This window comes from Dinoponera quadriceps, unplaced genomic scaffold, assembly GCF_001313825.1.
Source record: "Dinoponera quadriceps isolate SergipeBrazil2010 unplaced genomic scaffold, ASM131382v1 scaffold2872, whole genome shotgun sequence".
Classification (NCBI taxonomy): Eukaryota; Metazoa; Arthropoda; class Insecta; order Hymenoptera; family Formicidae; genus Dinoponera; species Dinoponera quadriceps.
The window spans coordinates 182,931-202,019 of NW_014556992.1; the positions used below are offsets into that span (position 1 = coordinate 182,931).

Below are 19,089 nucleotides of genomic sequence, written 5' to 3' on the forward strand. Positions count from 1 at the left end.
GAAGCCATGCGACTTTCTTTACTGATTATTATCGTCGCGCAAAAATTCGACGTGTCTCTTCTCGAATTCGCCTACACGTCGCGTGTTCATCAGAATCGATCTCTCTCTCTCTCTCTAATCGTATCTCACGGGTGATCTACGTGTGACACGGGACGTGCATCAGCCGCAAGCAAGCAGCTTCGCATAGGTCAGATCGGTGTAATTTCACTGACGCCGCGGGAAGGTGGCATCGTGCGAAAGTGCAAGCCGGCCGCCGACGCGACCGCACAACCGGTTTCTACCGAAACGAATTTCGAGATGCGCTAGCGGCGGCGAAAGCGGATCAATGTCGTTATAGACGACGAATGGAAATGCTACACACGGGACGCGTCGCCTGCGGCTTGTTGATAACGTCGCGAAAATCGCGAGCAGACGTAAGAGCTCTGATTAATTGCGCGAGTGAAATATCTTTTTTTTTCCTCTAAGAAGCGGAGGCGATTTTTCGGCACACGCGACTATGTTACTTTCGATTTCTCAGTCCCCGGAGCGGCCGTTTACGAGCGATCGACGTCGATTAACATGCATCGGGGACAGCGTGCAATTTGCATCGAAGGAGAAAATCTGATTTATTTCGGGCGACACAATTTCTCCTCGCTTTTTTGTACATTAGCCGCTTTTTCGAGTGCCGGCTAATTTGACCTTTAAGAGAGACACTTGAGGACCGATCTCTAGAACTGATCGTGCGCGATCGTCACAATTTCTCAGCTCTAAATGCCAGCTAATTACCCGTGCGTTGTGCATGGCAGCTGCATGCGAGATATAACTACGATTACTGGGATCGTCGCTTACCATTCCGCTTTAAACGCGAGCGCACGTCTATATTTTCTACGTTCGATGGACCATCCATGCGCGTTCATTTATCGTAAAAGCGACGCGCGATTTCTCTCACATCGAGAATAAAAAAAAAAAAGGGCACCGATTACTTTGTCATCGAGACACCTTATCAATGCGTTAAAATTGTTCGGTTCAAAACGATGCGCTTGAAAATTCGACAAATTTGACATCCAATCTCGAATCGAGAGTTTATTTTGCCGCTTTCGTTTCGCGACTTTTAGTTCACGCGCAAATACGGAATCCCTCGCGTTTGAAATCACGCATTAACAGCCGGGATCATTTTATTATACGTTCGTTATTTGAGCGACACGTGTTTCGTGACGTGAACGTTCGCTGGTTGAACGGACGAGTGTCGTTTATCACCGAACCCGCATGCACGTCGGCGTGCACTTTACCTACCAACCGACTTCACGTCCCCCTCCCCCCCCCCCCCCCCCCNCGCCGCTTCTTTCTCTCGTCTCTCTTCGCGCGCGATGTAAGCAGACGCGCCGCAAGCGGGAGAGAACCAACGGTGCCACGGTTGCAGAACGAAAATTATTTTTAGCGTCGCGAATACCGCGCCGCCGAGAGTGTCGCGAAGACTCCCGTGGATACGAGAGGGTTCGCAGAAAATCAAATCGAGCAAGAGTTCTCATGATTATCGCGTACATCTTTCTCAATACGAAAAGGAACGAGCAACGCATCGAGAGATCTTTGAATTACCTTCTCAGGATTCTACTTTCGCATTCGATTTTTTTTGAAAAGCGTTAAAGTTGCAGGGGATACGTTCTCGAGAGAGGCGAGAGCGAGAACGTCGGTTCCCGCAGGCAAACAGACCAAGTCGAACCACGTGCCAAGTTAATACATACATAATTAATAGGATATTCGAGCGACCGCCAAGATTAACCACTCCTGTGGTAACGTCGATAGCACTGCTCGCTTTCATCAATATTGAACGAATCGTTACGAGGCTTTTTCCTTTTCGTCGAAAATGACGATGTGTCGAAGGTCGAAACGCCAGATTAGAAGAAGGATATTTCTGCGGACGGGGGAACGGAAAGATCGCTATTTGAGAAATTAGTTTGACTATCCGATCTCGGCCAGTCCGAGCGCAATCCCATCTATATAAGCAATCGTATAATTTATAAGTTATCTAGTCGTTTGCGAACTTTTGCGCAATTCGAAGGGAGGAAGATCACTAGCCGGTCCGAAAACGGAGCGGGAGTTCGCTCCTCCGACCGTAGAGCTCGATACTTCTTGATAAATGAGGTCGGCAGCGAAAGAATTCCCGTTCACGGTAACTTTGCCAATTTCCGAAGATTACTTCCCCGATCTCTTTATCATGTCGTGACGCCGCGGGACGCCCGGCTATCTCTTCGTACGCGAAAACACATTCGCGTCGCGACACCACCGCTCGCGCTTTCCCACGAGAGAGAAGTGTGCGCGCTGAACTTTCCACTTTAGACAGAGTTTTTTTTTTGCGAAACGTAAGATACCATACATACACGACGCGGAGGGCACGAGAGATACCTGAGAAGAGTTTCGAAACAGCCGAGTACCTTTTTGCGCCTCCATTCGCTGTTAAAGAAAACGTCTACGAGCAGGAGATGAGAGTTTCGATCAATGTAAGAAAGTTATACATACATTACCGGATATTAAAAAAATATTCAATACTTCAGATGGATACTATGGCTAAGTTCGTCCTGCAGGCTTTTGTGCTGAAAACATCTTCTACCTTCCTTCAGCATAAAGATAGAACAACGCTCTCAGCACGGAAGCGTGCAAAATGAACTTGGCCAGTATGACGCGAAAATGACCCCGTAATCGGTTTGATAGTAGTGTATTTGAAAAATAACAAATACTTGCTCGTACTTAAAATGTCCGAGTCGTGAGATGGATATATTAAGTTGTTTGATAATATAATATAAAATTTGATAAAATTGTTTTTACCGTCCTTGTAAATCGTAAGTATTCGCGTTCGAGATGGAATCAACGATCATTTGGACGGCATGTTGTTTCCGGGAACGAGATAATATTATCTGGGAACTTTACGATTCGTCGTTGCAGTAACGAGACGTCTTATTACTTCGACCTGTGCAGTTGCTTTTTCCGAGCAACCGACGCTCTTGCCCGACTCGACTGTCATAGTCGAAGTCGCTGCCACCGGCGAAGTTACCATTCTCCGTTTCGCGTTTATATACCTTAATAAGGGCAAGGGAATGCGGCCAATTCAGGCAGCCTTTTCACGGTTCGACTTACCATGCGAGTCGTATGTAAGACAAATTGAATTAAACCGAGAAGATATGCGCATAGGGGAGACCCGGGCTAGTTGGTTAAAGAGATAAGTTGGCTGATTAATTTTCATAACCATCTTTGATATATATGAAATCTCTGCTTGCTCTAACCCGTTAGAAAAGAACAGAAATAATTAATTAACCGGCTTATCCCTTTAGCCAACTAACTCCGGTCTTCCCTACTTACACCGAGAGTGCCTTCGAACGAGAGAGTCTCCGTTGCGTCCCGCAGTATTATTTTCGCGTTTATTTACCGTTGCCGGATCTGTGGCTGACGCGATAGCTCGCGTATCGCGCGATCTCCTTTATCCGCAACGCCGATCGCATAACGCTTCAGCGGAACACACACGCGATACTCTCCGCGTACGTGCCGCGTATCGATAGCGGTGATAAAAATTGCGGGAGGGCGGCGAGATATCGACCGCTTCTGGACCACACTATTATACGGGCGATTAATAGTTATCGGACGTGCACGTGGCCTCGGCGGTATCAGGAGAGACAAATTCCTCCGAATGGTGGGTTCGCCGGGATCCTTCGGTCGAGTTTGCCGAATTTGCCCGCGGAAGGCCGCACACGCTCTCTAATATGGTCCCTAATATGGCTGTGCGCGATGAAATATGCACGAAGACTCGTGGAACATGACCATTTCCAAAATTCTCGTTTGCGCGCGCGCGTGCCGCCGACCTACATACGGCATCACACTTGTGTGCGATTTGCACGTATACGCATCGCAGTATGCGAGACCACCGCGAACGCGGCTATACGTAAAACGTGGCATATTACACTGGCGCATTAACCTGGCTCACAGCCATGTTGCATCATAAATACGCGCTAACAATGCTCGCCGGGTCCTCGCTTTGTGATAACGACATTGAAGATGGAACGTTCATGCGTGACGCGAGCTCGATAATTTTCCGGCCTCGCTCCGGCTCCGTAGCGGTTGAACCACATCGCTCGCGCGGTTTGTTCGTTCCCGTTGCTCGATTTCTGCTTCGCTTTGCCGCGAATCTAGTTCTCTACACCTCGCGCAGACTAGCAGTCAACACACCCAGTATGTACCGTGCTTTTAATAAGTTCCAGTTGAGAGAGCGAACGAGCCGATCACCTGGATTTGGAAGACACGTGTTTTCTTCACCCGAGTGGCACCGAGCCGTTACACGATGTGTGCCGGCCTTGCACTCGGACATCCGACTTCAAAATTTAATTTCGCAATCAATAAGAGTCAACGAGACCCGATGATCTCGAAAATATTTTTAATGCGGCAATTTTTAATTAACGTTCATCGATTACGGTAATATACAAAGTGAGTCAAATGAAAACTTTATATATATGTATATATATGTTTTTCCCATAATTTATCGAACAAAAATAATATACGATTGGATCATTTTTCTACATAGTCTCTATTGCGTTCAAGAGAAATTCTCCAACGTTTATAAAAAGTGCATGGATTCTTCTAAAATAATTCTTGTCATCGCAATCAAATCCAAACGATGTGGATTTCTGAATACAGGCCTTTTGTTGCGCCATGACAATATGCGGCCCCATACTGCCTGTGCAACGATTGCAAACATCCAAGGTCTGCACTTCGAGTGTCTTCCATATCCGGCGTACTCGCTAGACCTCGCCCCCAGTAATTACCGCAATTTCGGACCCCTCAAAAAGACGATGGGAAGAAAGACTTTCAGGTTCGATGAAGAGGTGCAACAGTTGGTATATAAGTGGTCGCGCACGCGACCACAAACATTTTTTTCTAGAGCAATCCATGCATCCTGTAAGCATTAGAGGACTTGTCTTGAATGCAATGGAGGCTACGTAGAGAAATAATATAGTTGTATACTACTTTTGCTTAATCAATTATGAAAAAAAAATATATAAGGTTTTCATTTGACTCACTTTCGTATTATAGTTATTGACGCGTCGATTTTGCACTCTGACCCTCGAAGTGAAAGTAAAATTTCTCGATTAACGAGAGAGATAATAAATATATATATATATTGGAAAAATTAAGCTATCTGAAATATTTCCAATCCACGTAACTTCAAGCTTTTTGATGCCTGTTAACTAAATTCATGTAATTAGCGAACACATGATTTTAATCCTGCAAGTTCCATCAAATTTGAAGGGCTATCTTGTGATCAGTGAATTTGAAGTGAAATCTTGAAATATAATAACATTATACAAGCTGTTGTCTTCGATGATACAAACTTACTACCCGTTTTCTTCATATTGAATCTTAAAAAACTCATTTCAGAATAATTTAATAATTGATTATCTTAATATTATACTTAAATTCATGTTTTTTATATGAAATAACATAATAAACAGTACAACTACAGTACAACTTAATAAATAATCGAAGATTAATGAAGCTGTTATTATTAGTCAAATGATGACGCACTATGAATATCGATCTAAATTTCGACTTGAGTATCTATTTTCGGTAAATTCATCAAATATGCCTTAAAATTGGAGGTCACATGTGTAATAAACAATTTTTACACACCTGGAAACATGTAATGTATTATCATGTCCCAGCGTCCTACTTTCCGATTCAGTATCCTGGTTTCTAGTTGTCCCACCATGTGTTACTTATTTACTGGAATGTTCAATCATGGCCCTGACACTAACACTCGCGTGAATACGACAATTCGATCAGAGCAACGCGCAGTAACATAATGACCGATTACATATTTCACGAGCTAACGAAATATTTTAATCACTCGACGGAAATTATAACTAACCTACCACGTGTTCTATGGTATGCGAATAGCTCGACGTCTCGAGCAACACAGAAAAGTTTGTAACGAACGAGGGTACGTTTGACTTAAAACGTGACTCAAGCGTGTTTTGAAAAAATGACCATTGTGATCCTTCGGCCGACTCGGTTGGACGGACTACGACGTCTGTTGATCGCCGAAAGATGATGTAAAATTTCTCGCCCATTGTTATAGTACTTCAGTGCGTCATCTTTTTTCGTAACTGAATCTTTAGTTTCTTCTTAGGTTTCAAGTCGAGGAACGATAAACCGCGACGTGACGTGTCGGTGCATCGTGTACAATATTCAATTAAAAGTCGTAGACTTTTGGAATGTTTAATCAGGCTCACGTGGCGTTAATTAATACGTCTTTGTCCAATTGTCGAATTGTCTACGTGAATGTCAGTGCCATGTGCTATTATCAGCGCCATAACAGAGCGGCCAGAAGCAGATGCTGAGGCAGGTAGTCAGGATGGAGGAAACATGACGCCGGGGCGCAGGCAGCGAGATATATCATATACATTTCTAGGTATATATGTATATTTAACCCTTAAAAGGTGAACCACAGGCGCCTACAGGCGTTTGACGAAAGTCTTCATCGTATGCGAGCAGCGCCTAAAAGCGTTCGACACTCAACGCTCACTCATTTGTTAATATCGTAATGCGCGGAAGTGCATCATCGCAACGATTAGCGCTAGTTCTGTGCCGCACATAGCGATCGTTTTGCTTCCGAGCAGCCCGCAGTCTTAGAGATAATAAGCAACGACTTCCAAATTATAAATTATTGCAAGACGACGCCGGGCGGATAGAGCGTTTCCTGTGTAACGCCGGGAATCTAAGGCGGCGGAGCTCGGGTTCGGTTCTGAAACTTGTATCAATGAAATCGTGCCCGCATTTCCTCGGGCCGCTCGCCAAGAACTAATCCCCGCGCGCGGGCAGAAGTTATGCATGAGGCATTACGTGCCGAGGAAGTTGGCCACGCGACCTGCTTTGTGAAATATTAAATGATGCCATAGTAGAGAGAAATGTTAAAGAAATTCTGACAGTAATACGATAATGTTTCTCAGTTTCTCATTAAGCCGGTACACGAAGTTCCGTTTAACCGTTCGTGACGTAAAGCACATTAAAAGAACTTGATGCATCTTAATTTCGAGTTTATTCCGACCACGGATTTATCTCGACACTTGAGTAAACCGAAGTCAGTATTAATGTGCGAATAAATTAGATGGAATCGTGCGTTGCTTTATCCAGTGCCTAATTAATGTCTCGTAAAAATCCAATTTAATCCTTTTTCTATTATCATTGCTTTTCTTCTTAACCAAACTAAGATTTAAATCATTCTAGCTAAATTTGATATTATTTAATAGAATAACAGCAATAATCAAAGGATTAAACTTGATTCATATAAGAAATTAATTATGATGCTTGATTAAATAATGCATATTTCCGTCTGAATAATGCTAACATTTCGTAGCTAAGTTTGTCTTTTTATACACAGTTAGGGATAAAAGTTTGATAATTTCACTACATGGCGATATTACCGTGAATTTAAGAAAGAGAAATTTTGACATAATCTGCGAAGGATAATAACGGAAGCCCGAAGACAGGAAGCTAAGACTTCCTTCCCATGTTGATGAAAAGAGATGAAAAAAATGATTGAAGATAAACGCGAGAAAGTGACACGGTGTCTCAAAAGAAATAACGGTAAGACCACCTGTTAAACTTGCATGATCTCTTGACGGAGTTGTTCTTCCGGTTCCGGCATGTGTGATTGAAGCTACAATGTTGCGCCTTTTCACATAATGCCGGAAACGATTCGCACTGTGGTAACGCCGGTTATTGCGCAATTTTTTATCCCGTGGCTGCAACAATGAAACTCCATCGGAATCGGAATAATTACGTAATAATCCTCCTTCACGTCTTTCGGTCGAGACCGATTGTTGTTTCGTACGTTCACTGAGGCTTTCGTTTATTTCGATGAGAACCGTCAGTTCACTACGCTTATATACCCGTCATTATATGCTTTAATAATTCATGGGTTCTCTTTCGTTAGAGGCTAATTTCACTTCATCGTAAAATCCACTTCGTCGGGAATGATATCCATCATGACAGTATCGTATTTGACTGTTTGACTTCTATAATGCTAGAAAGCGTGCGAGAGCTCAAACATGCGATTAAAAATTAAATAGCAGATCGTACGATATTAAGCTATTCAGCGAGAATATAGTTTCGGATTTTTAACCAACAGGGAGTTAATAACACGCGATTATCTTAGACACGATGCATCACGTATACGTCCAACCGAACTTTTAACTAAGTTAAAAAATGGAACTTTAGTATACATGTTGGGACACGCGTGACGCTCGTTGTAGTTTCCCGATACCCCGAAGACCTTTAAATTTGAAGATTCATTAAGAACCTTGAATACGTCGATTCCGTCGAATTACGGGCTAACGCAAGATAAGCCAGTTGCGAAAAACGCAGCGAAGGAACGTAACTTCGCGCTTACGAAGGAAATTGGCTCGAGACTGAAGGACACGTGACGAATGGCGAAGGACGAGATGCACCTCCGGTGCCTGGCGAGAAGGAAGACCGCGAGGATCACGTAGTGAGACGAGGATGGAGGGACGTGTGCCGCGTTCGTTCATTTCTTCGTTGCGTGTCAACACGTACACGTAACACAAGCGGCCGGAAACGCGCACGGTCGCGTTCACGGATGATCGCAGTCGAAGCTGCGAGCGGAATGCCGCGTGTGCGGCAATTTGAATAATTAACAGACCGGCCGGTTCTCTCGTCGAGCGTCGGGGATATCCCTGACGCGACGAACGTTCGCCGGCGAACCGCGAAATAAGGGTCACTCGGTTAGGCCGCTGGCAAAAACGAAGGTTAACAAAGGCCGAATCAACTCTGACTGAGAGCGTAAAAATGCCACGGCTTTTTTTTAAACGATCGCGTACGGTGTACCCGAGTCGACCTCGTCGATGCGACGCGCCGGAGAAAAAAATTAGCACGCTTTTTCCACGGAGTGCAATTGGCAGCGCGTCTTGCACAATGCTCGAAATGGAGAATGGTGAATTAATCGAGTTCGTTATAAAGTGGAGCTGCGCTCATATAGCCGATGTGCGAAATCAGCGTAGGTGTTTAAAAATTGCGTAATACTGGTGGCTACGTGGAATTCATTTCGAACTTAATTGCAAAAAAAATTGTGGTAATAAATATCATATCTACAATATATATTCAATAAGAAAAGAAATTCAATTATTAGTTTTTTATCTTAATTAGATCTAACGTCATATCTAATGTTTATAAAGTATTCACAACAGAAATGCAATAGTTTAATTGTATTCTTTTATTTCTTTCTATTTTCTGTCATACGTAATTACTCAAAGCAGTTATTTATTCATTCGATGTGATTCCCTAATTGATTCGAGCGATGCATAATGCTCATCGAAATTGCGCTATCGAGGGATTTGCGATTATTTCGTGCATATTCATAAATTTTGCAATCATTGCGATCATTTATAAACTTTCCGAATGTTTTCATATCGGTTGAAATTACGCTTTTCAAACAGATACGAATTTCGTTAAATGAAATTCGTTAAAATATATTATATAGAAATAAAAGTCTATAAAATATGGTAAAAATTATTTAACGTAATAATTTTATGTATATATTTTATTATCATTCTTTCTCGTGCACACATTGATTCCGCATTTTTGTTTATATTTTCGTATACACGATATTCATCGTAAGGCACATAGTAGCGAGTGCGAGTAGAAGCATGAGACACAAGGATAGAAAAGTTCTTTTATACGCGCTTTTGCTTATACTTTAGGATTGCGTTAATCAAAGAATAGAAAATCGTTCACTTTTCACGAAATTTTATTAGTTTATATGCTGATTTTTAATCGCCGTGATATTTCTAGTTTGTCGATTTTTCTATCTACTTTCGCATCGCGATCATATTTTTCGGAAAGAATAAAATTTCCCATTAGATTAAATGCGTGTTATTTGTGAATTAAAGTCGTACTACAAAAATTAATTTCGTAGCGATATCACGGAGTAGCCTTCGAAAACACTGTGGAGCAATCTTCGCACCAATATGATGCAGTAATTTTCTGAAAAATATTATGGAACCTGATTATTCGCATGAGTATTGCGGAGTATTCTTCGCACAAATGTTGCGAAGTCATGACAAGTGAAGATTTTACGTATTACTACCTCGCACGCCACGTTAATAAATTTCGCCATCGACGCGATTAATTCTCAGTCCGTTTTTATTTTCGCGCAATTCTCTAGTCGTGATTATATTTTTAAAGTATTCAAATTTATGGCACTCCACAATTCTACCGAAATTTATCGTATCGCGAGAAACGCTCGAATCCGGAAGATCCGATTGTGTTTTTGTTCATCAAATTCATGTACCTCGTTTCGACTTTGATTAAATGTCGCGAGTTATTCGTTACTGCTGTTCAGATATGAATATTATTATTAATTAATGATTAATTAAAGGTGATGAAGTGCAAGGAACATGAGACGACGTCAGACAGAGACTGGACTTGACGATGTTCTGGATGTTGGGCAGTTGAGTGTAATTTGAAATGCAACGTTGGAGAACCCAACTGAGCACCATTGAATTTCATACATAGTGAGTATAAAATGTAACCCTTTATATGATATAATTATATTACGTATTGTACATATCCTCCTATGTTGCGTTGATTTACTACGAAATATTGGGTTGAATCAGAAATAATTTTTGTTTCCTTCTTTCTTTGAATTAATTCTTTCTTTGAGTTAAATTAAAATAAAAATTAATTTTCTAATAAAATATTTTACAATGAAGTTGAACATATTTATTATTATTATTAATAACTTGAATGTGCAAATAATAGTCATCTTATTGAGTATTTTGCATGTAGTTTAGTAAAAGTAAATATTAATACCTCCGTTGAAAATTTTCATTTATGACTCGATCCAATAAAAGCAATTACTGCTGCTTAAAACTGTGAATATAATGATGATAATGATAATTTATTATCAAAATTATTTTGTTTGATTCGCCAGCCATGGAACTGTTTAACCAAATTTTACGTAGGCTATCATAATTATTGATAATATAATTTATTTCGAGGATTAATTTATTACCATGCATTATTGATATTTTTTATTACTCGTATTGATATCATATTTATCGTATTTATTACAATTTTGTTTTCGACGAAGTCGGAACGAATTCTACGTGGTACCCAACAATTACCTAGTTTTTAAATTCCCGCGCTGATTAAAATTCCGCGAAGCAGTTAAACGCAAATTAGCTGCGGTGTTTCGATTATATTCACAGAGTTATTGTCGTGTCGAAATCGAATAGCTTTCAAGTTGTAAGACGTAACGCGCGTTGAATTGTGCATAACGCGGAAAAGTTTCGCGCCTTTTATCATCGGCGAGCGCACAAAGAGCATAACGAATCGGCTCATAATTTCTCTCGTATCGCGATCCGGGCGGAATCATGGATGATTCTTCCGCTCTTAATCAGAGCAAAAACCACGAGATCACGCCTTTCAGGGCAACCGCGAACAATCGTAAACGCAGGTTGAATTACGCGCATATTGAATCCTTCGGATCTTTCGCGGACGACCGCCGCTGACATCGTTTCTCGCGGGACATAATCACATTCGTAATTAAAATTTCCAGGAAGTCGGTCTGAAGACATTTGATCGTAAAATTGATATTAGCGACTAATTAGCTTCGTAGATTGATTAACTAAGCTTTACCTTCATCAGCGTGCTCCACTGTTATTCGTGGCGGAAACACTTGTCCCCTCGGCAAAGAGTATGACTTTAACTCACCTGCAAAAAACAAACAGGAAGATGTTACCAGAAACAGTAGTTAGTTTTAACTTGATTTATGATCATTTCATCCGATCTAAATTAAATAGAACGCAATCAAAATAATATACGTGGCTGTACCTCGTGTGATTAAATTTCCCGCTCTCAAATACGCCGCTCGAAACGATTCACGCTAAATAAACGATCCCGTTGAACAATTTTATAGATTATACTAAATATCTGTGAAATATAAAATTAAATTTTATGTTAAGTATTCGGTGCATCAAATATCTACCAGATACTCTATGTATATGAAGAAGTGATCTCTTAATTGCTTTTAGCGATACAAATAATTCACATAAATCTGGGCGAAATCTAAGAGCGTCAGATGAAATTCGTAGTTTCGGAATTAATTTCGTATCGAGATAGATTAATAAAATAAAAAAAAAGCACTCATCACATTGAGATAAACAAATTGACTAATCACGAAAACACTTAGCGTCATCGTATCGTATACACGACTTATTTATTTTTTTTTCATTTTCTCCATCGCTTTATCGATCGATAAATTCACTAAATCGCCGAATCCAAGAGTACTAAAACATCAATAGATTCCGGCGAAATCTCCGACGTGACAAATTTTTTAAACTCGCAGCTTCCTCATAAAAAGAATCTCGTCTCGAGATAAATAAATGAACGAGTGGGGAAAATATTTATCGTCGTTACTAACATTTACACAGTTTACTTTCCTTATTGCGAACGTTCGACTTGTTAAATCGCCGAATCGAGGAAAGCGAGTTCCACCCTCGGTATTTGTCAGCCGGGCTTAATCAGAACGCTCGTATTTACGTACTTCTCGGCGGCAGTCATGACGGATTATCTTCAATCGCGTCGTCGGGGCCAGAACTTCCCTCGAGCCTACACGCTGACACCCCTCCTACGAAAATTAACGAAAGCGTTTTCATTGAACTCGACCCGACTCGCACGATCGGACATCCCGCTGGCCGGGCCTCCAATCCGGTCAATTAAACCAATTTCGGCGACCCTTCGGCCACGGCCTGTCGGAAGCTGTTTCGGCGATTTTCTCGCGACGTCCTCTCCCGCTCGTGCGGAGGATGATCCGCTCTCGGACTCGTCGTAACAATGCGCTCGTGCGAACGCGCGTTTACTCGAACGTGCGCGCGGAATTACATGAGGCAATTAAGGCCTTGGTCTCTCTCTATCTGTTGATCCGTCGGGTCAATTTAGTTCGCGACATTTCGCGGAACCGCGCTAATGAGGGGCGTCGTGATGAGGATGGAAAACTCGTAGACAAAAGTTATACGCAAAACATTCGTGCATTTCCGACATGCAGCGTGTTATTATTGCGCATTTGCATAATTTGATATGATGCGAGTATTACCGCAAGTATACTTTTGTATTTATTTAGTAAACATAGTCCCTTGCAATTACTCGCGGTAATGATGGAAAATTAATGTAGCTGCATAGAGAGAAACGCGGAAAAACAATGTTGCGGATTTTTCTGTAGCATTGCAGCGCACGCGGTCATGCGATCACCGTGCTTTTTCTACGTTATTCAGGCTCGTAATTACGTTCGTTCTGTGTTTGTCGTTTACGCTCTCGCGTTTGCCGGCGGAATTAATTCTGGGACGGCCGACGATTCGCTCGTTGAAGTAATTAATTTTGAAAAACGACAGAAGTCGATGCGCGCACGCTTCAATGTTCAACGAACGGCTGTTATAGCTTCGTTAAGAAGCACCGTGTCTCCCACGTGAAATTCAATGCTCGTTTTCCAGCGGTAGCGGCGACATATGAGGTTACCGGTAATTAAATCACCTTTGACTTTTGCCCATCACGCGTGTAAACCGGCGATTCGTTTCGCGCGCGAGCTTGCCTTTCAGTGTTCCAGTGAGCGGTTTACCAACCAGCTGATTCACGCGAAACACGAATTTACGAGTCATCTTCTAGTATCGAAACCACTTTAGACGCCTTTCTCGGCGCAAAGAAGAAAACGCGTATTAAAGCCGAGGAGAGAGTACTCGAATAAATAATTAGTAAAGAAAGAGCCAGTAAAAGTCTATGTATGTGAATATTATAATCAAGTGTCGTAATAAAAATATATTACAATAAAAAAATTATTAACTTTTCAATTAAATCAACATATGTAACTTCCAGACGTTAATTTAACGCTGAATAAACGTCTGCATTATATTATGTATGTTGAGTTAATTTGGAAGGTGATTATTTTTTATCCTTTTACATTGCACTATACAAGTGTCCGAATGTGCAAGTTCTATTATACCAATTATACCTTTTATTAATTTTTATTTAATATCAATAGAACCTCTGATTATTTAATTATTCTAGTATTCGTCTATCCGCGTATCCGTTGCACGCGAATTCACGCGAAATTGCAAAGTACAACTTTCGTCTAATGGGCCAATCGAAAGTGGTAAGACGCTCGACCTAAAACCACCAAGGAGAATTAATTGTCACGTAGTCCCCGGAGCGCGCCCGTAATTATTTCAGCAGAATTGAATTTCGCGTGTCGGGAGGCGTGTCGTCGCGCTTTTCGTCATTATGTTCCCTGAGGACGAAATAACTATAACCGTTACAGACCGTTAATTCTACGTTCCTCTCGCGTCTTTATGCTATCTAGAATCTCCTGAAATCGGTAACACTTCTCACGTTGCGCAACGGTTAAGAACGACGATGAGAAAAGCTCGCGAGAAGACTCGAAGCGAAACAGATCGAATGGAGCAAGCGGCAGCTGCGCGCAAGACTATCTTTTTCCCGTGAAAACCATTGCCTCCTTCTATACAACGCAAAACAATTAAGAGAGCCATGATGAAAGAATAAATCTGCTAAATGTTGCTTAAATCCGATGTAACGACAAACTGCTGCACGGTATAAAAATACGCTTATTGAAAATTAACTTGTACTCGGGACGAAACGCTGCTGTATCAACAGAATCGGTCAATAGTATCGTAATAGAAGGAAATCTTTTTAATTCAATAACAATATTATTGAAACTAATACATCATACGTTGTTTCAATAACTCAAATATTAATTTAAATAATAATGCTTAAATAATAATTTAAATAATATTGCTGTTAAATCAAGAAGATTTACTTCAAAGATAGAATATAAAGTCATGAGGAACTAAGCACGGATATTCTAGTGCCATTTGAAATATTAATTTGTTTAGACCGAAACGTACGTCTGTGTTTGTTGATTCTATGAATATATTTATATGTATTGATTCTATGAATACGTTTATATGTATGAATATATTTACATGTATATATAAGGTGATTCATAAATATATGTTCATATTTCAGGGGGTGAGTCTGCACATTAAAATAAGTAAAAGATGTCATATGAACATACATTCTACATACCTTAGTTTTCCAGTTATGGATAATCAAAGAAATTATTCGAAATATCCACCTCGTGCGTCAACATACGCTACTGCACGTCTTAGCATTGAATTCCGCACTCGCTCGAAAATATGAGATATTCTTCGGACAGTCTCAAATCCATTTTGTATCTTTTCTCACAGATCGTGCACATTATTCACTTGTGTTGAACACACAGTAGATTTTAAATGGCCCCAAAAATAAAAATCTAATGGATTGAGGTGCCTGATTCATATATATATGGATACTGTAAATATTAAATAATAATATTAGATAAATATTAGATAAAGTCAAGACGTGCTAGATTTATTCCTTGAAATGTGAACGTGTATTTATGAATCATCCTGTATATTTCACATTTATCATTTATATTTGATTTTCTCACCGTTATTTGCGTACTGACTCATATTTCCATCATTTTGTTCGTTTATTATTAAATATTAATGATGTCATTATTAATATTATTGTGGAAAGATAATATTGTCCATCGTGTATTGTGAACGTATCGAATTTTTCCGGATAAACGAACGCGGGCGACAGACTTTCACATATAAAGCGACCCTTTGAATCTCAGTAATATTTGTTATTAATTTGAAATTCCCTGAAAACCTCTTACCCAATTACTAACTAAATTAACTAAATTAATACGCAATTAAATGAATCTACTTATTATGTTGCCGAGATTCAAAGGGTCGGTAGCTGTGCATATGTAGCTGTTGACTATGTTCGTTTGTCCGGAAAAATTCTGCACGTTCGCGATACACAATACATAATATTAAATAATATTAATAATGACATTATTAATATTTAAAATGGTGCTAGAACACCCGTGTTTAGTTCCTCATGGCATTATATTCTATCTTTCATCGGAACTTCACATTTAAAAACTTTGAAATTTACTTCAATTACGACGCTGTTGACCTTTATTGATATACTTTATTACTGAATATGATGATGAACTTTATTGATCTACATTTTTTTCACGTATACATGCAAAGAGAAGTATTCGTTATTTCAAATATCCGCAAGATGACATAGGGCACCTTTCTTGAAAAAATGTTCGAATTATTTTGAGCAGCGTACTTATTACGTCATCTCGCTCACACTAATGACCATGCGAGTCTCTCGAGGACGCGAGGACCACCGTTCGTTCTACGCTCGACATTGTCGCTTTAATATTTTTTCAGCAAAGTCGCTTTTGTTACATAGGCATGAACGAGATTAATCGCTATAGAGCGAAACCGGGTCACGGTGCGTAACGAGATGATCCTTTTTGCTCCGCGAAATGGCGTGATGTCATTTACTTCAACGCGGCGCGTCGCACGCGGGCGCAATCGAGTTTGGCTTCTACGCGAAATAGAATTTCACACGGCATACGTACGGTTATAATGGAGACATCGTCGCAGTTTTAACGTGATAAATTCACGAAGAATTCGGCGTATGCGCGCGATGAAAGTCCACCGTGGTCGCGGAGAAGCACACGAGCAATGACAAGTTAATTCGATGTTATATTCGGAATATCACACGCGAGAGATACGCCCGCACGATATTTTACCTGTTTAACGTTAATCGTTCGCGCGATCAATTTATATTTATTTATTTAATGCACGGCGCACGGGCGCGGCACACATTATCCCCCCCCATCTTTACCCGCGAGAATTATAACCGCCGAATCGACAACTCGCCAATTTCAGCAACGTTAATTATAGTTAATCGCGCGCGAATTAATTCACCATCACTTTGATCTTTATTTGCGAGACACTCGCGGCACTCGCGGGAACGGCCAACATAATCCACCCCGTTTCGATCGTGGCGTATACGAGCGGGCTAACAAATTGTTCCGTTTAATAATTCAACGCTCGGCAAATTAACTCGCGCGATTAATAGCGCGTCGGCGGGCGGTCGGGGGAAGAGCGAGAGACTCGGAACCAGGCTCGGAAAGCGCCAAGGATATCCGCTCGCGATGGCAGCCGTAATTGCACACCGCTTCTCGTCTTTTTCTCGTTGGGAAACCGGGCCGCATTTTTCCTCTCGCTTCGCGAATTAGCCCGAGCCCGAGCGTTTCTTGGTCATTGTTTCGCGTTGCGTTTCTCGTTTCGTGTTTCGTCTCGCGGTCGCTCACGTCGTCCTTTTTGCGTAATCCGGTGAAAGCCGCGTGCAGCGCGCGCCTCCTCCGCCAATTTCCACCCGCTCGGTCTACTTCCGCCGTGCTAATCCGCGTGCGAGATCTTCGAGAGATCTTCCTCGCGTGTTCGGCGAGCCTAAGAGTTCGCAAGCGGCGAAGGAAACGTTCGCGGGTCTGGCAGGTCGCGCTTAATTGTGCTCCGTATGCAGGAACCGCGGAAAAATAGGAGTCTTTTCATTCTTACAAAGAGGAGTTTTGAAGCGAGGTGGTAAACCGAGATAATTATTGGACGGTTCAGCGTTGTCGGAAATAATAATAAAAAAAAAAAAAAAGAAAGCCACCACGATGACGACGACTAACGATGTCGCGTCGTTCTCTTCTACGAAGCGTGTTTTTTTTCTCCGCTCGATACCGCATCTTGTCGGTCGTTTTGTTGCATTATTTTTACTTCGCGCATTTAACGCTGTGTCGCACAATATCGTACGTTACAAATTTGACGCGGGTATTAATTGAAAGCTCGCGTCTGGAAATCAATAATCCAGCCTCTCTCGATCGAGCGTAGCTTCGAGTGCGTCACGTTGCGCAGGGAACAAATAAGCGAAACCCACGTTGGCCGTTCCACACGTCCCGTCCGGAATTTTTCTCGTTTCGATTCCGCGGATAGACTCGTGAATATGGGTCACAGTTAGCGAACGCGACTGCCGCAACGCCGCATCGAAAAACGAAGTCTCTCATTCTCTCTCTCTCTCTCTCTCTTTCTTTGTCTTCGGCCCGAAATTCCGGTCGTATCGTGTAACGTGGAGCGACCGTGGGCCGTGTTATATTGCGGCTTTCGTTGCAGCAGTTTCCGCCTCGTTCGACGAGACGCGTAAAAATACCGCTGGCTCGATTCCAGGCGGACGGTCTTTCCGCGTAAACAGCGGGAAAATCGTTCCACCGGCCTTCGACATGATCGAGAAGAGGAAGGAAGGGGACACCTTCCTCTCGCGAACTCGGTAGACGAAAGACCGAAACTAATTTTGGCCGGCTGTTGCGATAATCGGAGGCAGGTTGGCTGACGGCTCGTCGAACTGGTTGTTGCGGAAGGAAACATTTCCGTATGTCCAAACATCTGTTTTGAACTTTTTTAGGTTTTTTTTTTAATTCAAAAAATTATCAATTATCCAAAACTTTCGGGAAACCAACGCCGATTATATTTATTATCCTGATGAAAGGAATATTCTTATTAGAGCAATCTTTCCGATAATTCGAGAAAAATAATACGATTATAAAAATACGTTTACGCGATAAAACACTTACTCTCCACGAAAAGATGATTGTTATCGTGCTCGCGCAAAGATGACAGTTCCGGATCCAAAGTGTGTCTATGCTGAGAGCCCCTTCTCGGCAGCGTGGAAACTCGTCGTAGCAACGGCGCTAAATGGGCATATTTGCGTTTGACAAATCCTAGCTTACGAGGATGTAGAAGGGATAAAATGCATATGTGTGCGTGGAGAAGCACAGCTTCGCCGAGGAAACTGTCAAGCGGTCAAGCATAGGCGGACATAGGAGAAAACTTTATATAAAATTAAATCGTCCGCATTAGTACGTGTATAAACACAATATTCACGAATTATTATTGAAATAATAAGGAGACTTATATCTTCCCAAGTTCGGAAAAATTTTAAGCATCACCTAAAAGAACGTCATGTCATACGTTGTAAATGAAATGGACGGTACATTAGTTAATTAGCAGATTCATATCAATAATTATTAATTAGTTATTAACAGTGAGCAATCATATATTTTACATAGACGAGTTTTTTTTACTA

At 41.4% G+C, this 19,089-nt stretch overlaps 1 protein-coding gene across 4 annotated transcripts in view; it reads right to left on the reverse strand.

Moving 5' to 3' along the window:
* LOC106748525 (probable Ras GTPase-activating protein) overlaps positions 1 to 19,089 on the reverse strand; it is a 339,617-nt gene that overhangs the window by 130,163 nt on the left and 190,365 nt on the right. For 3 of the 4 annotated variants that reach the window (XM_014627168.1, XM_014627165.1, XM_014627169.1), the window contains 2 exons: positions 18,578 to 18,694; positions 11,680 to 11,754 (listed from right to left, as the gene is read on the reverse strand). The exons of the other annotated variant lie outside the window; for it this stretch is intronic. In XM_014627168.1, the coding sequence (XP_014482654.1) occupies positions 11,680 to 11,754; positions 18,578 to 18,694 (192 nt within the window). The remainder of the gene's footprint in view (positions 1 to 11,679; positions 11,755 to 18,577; positions 18,695 to 19,089) is intronic. 4 annotated transcript variants of the gene reach the window in all.